Here is a 6,061-nt window from a genome sequence, read left to right as displayed (position 1 = left end):
TATATGGCTTGAATGTTTTGAAGATGTTTTTTATTCAAGTGTTCTGACTTGTTTGGAATCCGATTTGTACATTACTAAATGCATTCTGACACATTATTTATTTATTTATTTATTTATTTCATTTTTTTTATTTGCTTGTTTGTTTGTCCTCCGCAACCCTAATATTGCAATTACATCATTCATACCTAATCCTAACCCTAAAGTACAGTGTGAACAGTGCAAAACCATAAACTTATGGTAGATAAATAATATAGACATATTCGGAAAGGCTTTGTTGCTATATCCTGATGATGCATGAGTGTACCATATAAATCGGAAAGAAACAAGCTGCCGGTATATTAATTTCAGAATAGTCCTTGTTTCATACATTTTTATGTGATAACTTGTTTGTTCCAGGTTTTCATTTCAAAGTGTACTTTTTAAAGATGCCATTACTTTTCTGTATGATGGTAAGATGACTCATTTTATAGCTGTATCCATTTTATACATTATACATTTCTCATAATTGTTTATTAAATAAACTGAAATACATAACAAATCAAAGACTTTAAAGAAAATAAATATTTTAATGTTTGTCCATTTGCTTTGTCTGTGGCTAGCTGAGGTTTGTAGAAGTACTCTTGCTACCTTTGCTGGTACTGGGTGATATCCATTTTCCTTTGGACTGTGAAGACCTGTTTTCACATGGAAAGACGGACAGTGAAGTCTACACTATCTACCCCAATGGCATCAGTTTCCCTGTCAATGTTTACTGTGACATGGGCTGTCAGAACGGCAAGGATGAGGGAGCAGGATGGACTGTAAGTAAACATGCCACATCAGTTATTTAGAAATGGATAGAAAAATAAATAAATAAATAAATGAGCAAATAAATAAATAAACAAATACATCTCAATTGTAATTATGAGACTGTGTGTGTGTGTGTGTCTGTGTGTGTGTGTGTCTGTGTGCGCGCGCACGTGCGTTGTGTGTGTGTGTGTGTGTGTGTTTGAATCTGTGCTCACTGTGTGCATTGCACTTATGTGTAAATGTGCACAAATGTCTCAAAGGTGGATTGCACTGTCAGACTGAAAATAATTACAAATGACAATGGATGGGACAATTAAGTTGGTGCCTACACTGTAAGAAAATTTCCCTGCAAAATAGCGGCAGTTACTGGCAATTATATTTACCTGTAATTCTACTGTTATTTCACACCAAAAATCAAATACAGCTCATTGCTGTTTAATGTATCACAGTATATAACATTTTTTCAGCAGCAATTGAATTGTTAAATAACAGTACTCTACAGAACGTTCACAGTATTAGTATTGTTAAACTAAAAGTGCTCTACAATATTTATGCAGTAGTATGAGTAAAATAACAGTACATTTCAGTTAAAAAGTTGAATTGTACTGTGTGATGACGGGCAAATACTGGGTCATAGTTGTATTCATGAATATGGCCATGGCAACTTCCCACCCCACCCATCATTCTCCATAACTGTGGTACCCTGGCCATGTTACCACCCCACCCTCCCATCGTTCACCATGACTGGAGTGCCTTGAGCATGATACTATGGCGCTATGCTGTATTGAGAAAATGGTTTGCGGTGGTCCTTTGAAAGTGTGGGCATGAATAAAATTTCAGAGTATGCAGTGCTATGTTACAATGATAGTGTGCAAGGTGGGCTTTTTACTGTATCTCTTGATGAGCCAATGATGAATATAGCACTGGTCAGTCTTTAAAAAATTATTTTGCACCAAGTAGCACAGCAAACAAGCAGCACTACAAGCTAGCCTAATTTGCAGCAGGCACATTATATGCAACAATGCCACAAATGATGCCACATACAGCAAGCTTTCACAAAGAGGAAGTGTGCAAGCATGTAAGCAAGCTTGTAGGCAAGCTTGTAGGCAAACAAGTGCTATGCTGTGCCATGCAGGCCAGCCAGCAGGCAGGCAAGCAACTGAAGTGTTGATAGTCCAGATTTATATACAGGTGCAAGAGTACCATGTGACCAGAGTCATCAGGCCCTTGGCAGGTGACGCCCGTAATTGAATAATGGCATAACAGCCCTACTCAGGTGAGGCCAGGCACTGATTAGCAGATTGATTTAGATGGGGCTGAGTGTTACAAGTTCTTAAAATGTTTCAGCCATTCATACTTTCATCACTATCAAAATGCTACTCACACTTTGCTGCATCAAGCACTTTTTAAGTATTGGAGTTTCCTTAGAAATTGTTTCATCATGCTTGGTAGTATCAGATAATCTTTAACCAGTCAGAATGACTTCAGTTCTTCAGGTGGTATTGAAGTTTGATGGTGATCACGGCCAAGTGGAGGATGAATGGGTTTCAATAGTGCTGCCTAAAATAACTTGTTATTTTCTAGAGATGCACCGGATCCGGTTCCGGTTCCGGATCCGTCAGGATAATAGAGTTTTCACAGGATCCGGGTCCGGCAGGATCTTAAGCAGTGGATCCGGTATCCGGCATGTTACCTAAAAATCAGGGTCTGGTGCATGTCTAGCCTAGGCTTTTCAGTCTTTCACAACCCCAATCACTGCATGGAGTGAAATCCCTTTGGAAGTGGCTATTGCAGGCAGTGTGGCAATAAGCCAATGAGTCTAAAAAATAGTTTGCGCCAACGTAATAAAAAGGGCCCACGTGTGCGAGTAGACTATATGTTTCAACCCTTTTGTAGGATCCGGTTCCGGATCCGGCAGGATCTTAAGCAGTGGATCTGGTATCCGGCAGGATCCTAAAAATCAGGATCCGGTGCATCTCTAGTTTTTTTCCACAACGGCGAATACTGCTATTGTGCAGTACTTACTGTTTATGCTCAATATGTGACTAAAAGTAATATTTTCACAGTAGTTGTCTGTTTTTTCGAAAAACAGTAGAATGCTGTTGCAGAATTGCCGTAAATAAACAGCTATTTGTTACAGTGTACCTGTGTGTGTGATTTTGTGTGTGTGTGTGTGTGTGTGTGTGTGTGTGTGTGTGTGTGTGTGTGTGTGTGTGTGTGTGTGTGTGTGTGTGTGTGTGTGTGTGTGTGTGTGTGTGTGCGCGTGCGTGTGTGTGTGTGTGTGTGTGTTTCTGCAGGTGTTTCAGAGGCGAATGGATGGTACAGTGAACTTCTACAGGCCCTGGCATCAGTATAAAGAAGGTTTCGGGGACGCGTCTGGGGAGTACTGGCTGGGTAAGATGTACTTCTATTAGATCACTGACTGCAGTTATGTGTATGCTTGCCTGGTTCAAACCAGACCATACCACAAGTGAGCTATGATCAGGGCTGCGTTTCTAGACAACATCTAAGTTAGCAACTTACTTGGTTCCAATCAAGGAGAGTAGAGACAGGAGGGCTTAGTGACGTCATAACAGCGTAGTACGAAATGATGGCGAGCGGAGTACGGAAATTTTATTATACTTCTACGGTCAGTATTGGAAGCAGGAAGCATGCAATGCCACTTCCGCGAGGGTCGGAGTGTGGAACAGGTCATAGGACAGCGTGAATGTTTGTCAGCTGTCCTTAATGACCCCCAGCAATTACTGCTGACCAACAGCTGGAGTTAATTTGGCCACAAAATGAACACTCACAACCGGATATCCTCTTTCGGCACATTTTTGCAGAGTTTCCAGATTTTGTGGAGTACGGAAATTGCAAGGGAGTTAATTTTCCATTCACTCGTGTCCTCAGGCAATGCCCCTGTACTACACCGTGGCCAATGCATTTCCCCCCGAGAGATTGTTCTTCTGTGTCAAGTGTCTTTGGTCCAAACTGTGTATGACTGAAGTTGTGCCCCGATGCACTAATAACTCAATAGATACTCCACCCACACATTAGTTTACTGTGATGTTTCCTAGTTCATCACTTTGGCATGCTGGTAATCTTTGAAGAGCATAGTAAAATACTGTGATGTGCAAATTAGGTGAGAAATGGCAAGTGATACAATGATTTCAGAGTAATTTGCTGTGTGCCGTGTGACCATCACAGTAGCATAGTGTACCAGAACATCACAGTAATTAGCTGTGAATTTTCACAGTAAATTACTCTGAAATCATTGTAATGTTTTACTGTGTGATGTTTGGTCATTGCTTTTAACGTGTGAGAAACCTTGGTGGCATGCCATTTATCCTAAGCCCCCTTGATGCGTCCTACAATTTTAACAATTCTTTCTATTATTATTATTATTATTATTATATTCTATTATTAATCCATGCATAATTTAGCAACAAGGTAGAGTGCACTAACCAAATTATGTTGGTTTAAGACTGTGAGAAATAGCCATTTTGGGTGTGCAGTTAGGTTTGAACCACAATGCTTCAGTGCTAACCTACATTGGAGAAGTGCATCCAGTGCATCAGTGTAATGCACCTCTTGTTTTTCGGCTACAGGTTTGGAAACACTCAACCTGCTGACCAGCAAGAAGAAGTACGAGTTGCGAGTGGACATGGAGGACTTTGAGGGCAACAGGGTTTTTGCCAAATACTCCAGCTTCTCTGTCGGCTCACCAGAGGACGGATACAAGCTGACTGTCAGTGGTTTCACCAATGGAGGCGCTGGTAAGTCAAAGATGGAAATGTGAAAAGCTAAATCGGGGAGCAGTGTATTTGTTACCTTTTCCTGTGGGCACTCTGGAGATTAGATGAGCATGGTTAAAATTGGATTCAAAGTAGCACATCCTAATTTACTTATTGCCTGATGAAATTGTGAAAAGCATGAAGTCTTGACTCAAGCCAAATAAAATGTGAATTGAGGTGGTGAGGGGCTTTGTGACTGTGCCACTGTCTTACCACACAGACACAAATAAATACAGCACTGACATTTCCTGGAAAAAATTACATATGAATGGTCCATGTTTTTGTTTTGTTGTGTGTGTTTTGTTTTAGGTGACTCACTCTCTGTCCATAATGACATGAAATTCAGCACTTTTGACAAGGATCAAGACCTACATTCTTCAAATTGTGCTGCCTTGTATTTGGGTGGATATTGGTATGAGCGTTGCCACTCTTCCAATCCAAATGGGGTGTACCTGTGGGGTGCTGTAAGCCACCATGGCCTCGGTGTAAATTGGAATGCCTTTAAGGGGTACCACTATTCACTCAAGTCTATCACTATGAAGATTAAACCTGTAGTAGCTTAGTCATCATGATTCATGCAGGATTTGTGCAGGATTGGGCATCTCAAGGTCTCTCTCTCTCTCTCTCTCTCTCTCTCTCTCTCTCTCTCTCTCTCTCTCTCTCTCTCTCTCTCTCCTCTTTGTAGATGAGGCATGTCGTAGCTTGAGACAATGAAATAAGCGGGTATCTTGGCAAACGATGTGAAGTTCTAGCAGCTGCTGGCCGAGGCCATTAAACAATTTATTACAGGCTCAAGGCCCACAGTGGAAACATTACATCATTCACTGTATATACATTAAACATTCATACATATAATAAAAATGGGAAGCTAATGAAGACACATATACCAGTGTTCCCAGAGACATGAATAGGATCAACTAGTTTTTCGATAAGCTCATTTGCTCAATAAAGTCAAGCCTGCGCGTGAACTTAAAGGTAAGATTTCTCAACAATGCCATGAAAGCAGTTAGACCTTGTTTGTAAAATAACAATTAAAAAAAACTCAAAGTTGTTTAAGACTTTGTAGGTAGCCCTGACATTCAAATTGCAACGATGGGACTTTAAAAGTCTTTAAATTATTGAAATAGCTTGAAGTGAGACGATAGCACAGGAGGAGCAAGCCAGAGCTTTGTTCATTTGGTTTACTTCACACTTCACAATTTTTTAATAATCCTCTGGTGCTTTCCACTGCAATTAAAAAAAAATCAAATTCCTTTAGTTCAGCAGAGTGCCCACTAGATGGAGGCAGAGGGCATGCCATAGCAACACTACCCTGAAGGGCCTGTGTAGAACTTAATGTTGTTTAATTGAAAGACTAGCATCTATTTAATCTAGGCTATCCACTTACTAAGGAATCAAATAACACATTGTTTACATTTTAAATGCTCTGCATAGAACTGCCATCATTTAATCAAACCACTTGCATTTACTATTTGCTGTCATTTACTGTCTCAATC

General features: G+C 40.3%; 1 protein-coding gene across 1 annotated transcript; it reads left to right on the top strand.

Moving 5' to 3' along the window:
• The first annotated feature begins 443 nt into the window (after window positions 1-443).
• On the top strand, window positions 444-5,283 carry LOC134458009 (microfibril-associated glycoprotein 4-like). The gene is made up of 5 exons (XM_063210080.1): window positions 444-449; window positions 600-800; window positions 3,087-3,183; window positions 4,380-4,547; window positions 4,875-5,283. The coding sequence occupies exons 1-5, from the start codon at window positions 444-446 to the stop codon at window positions 5,126-5,128; spliced, it is 726 nt and encodes a 241-aa protein (XP_063066150.1). The 3' UTR covers window positions 5,129-5,283.
• Window positions 5,284-6,061: the final 778 nt, after the last annotated feature.

Source organism: Engraulis encrasicolus, chromosome 1 (genome assembly GCF_034702125.1).
Source record: "Engraulis encrasicolus isolate BLACKSEA-1 chromosome 1, IST_EnEncr_1.0, whole genome shotgun sequence".
Lineage (NCBI taxonomy): Eukaryota > Metazoa > Chordata > Actinopteri > Clupeiformes > Engraulidae > Engraulis > Engraulis encrasicolus.
This window is presented reverse-complemented; position numbering and strand designations above follow the sequence as displayed.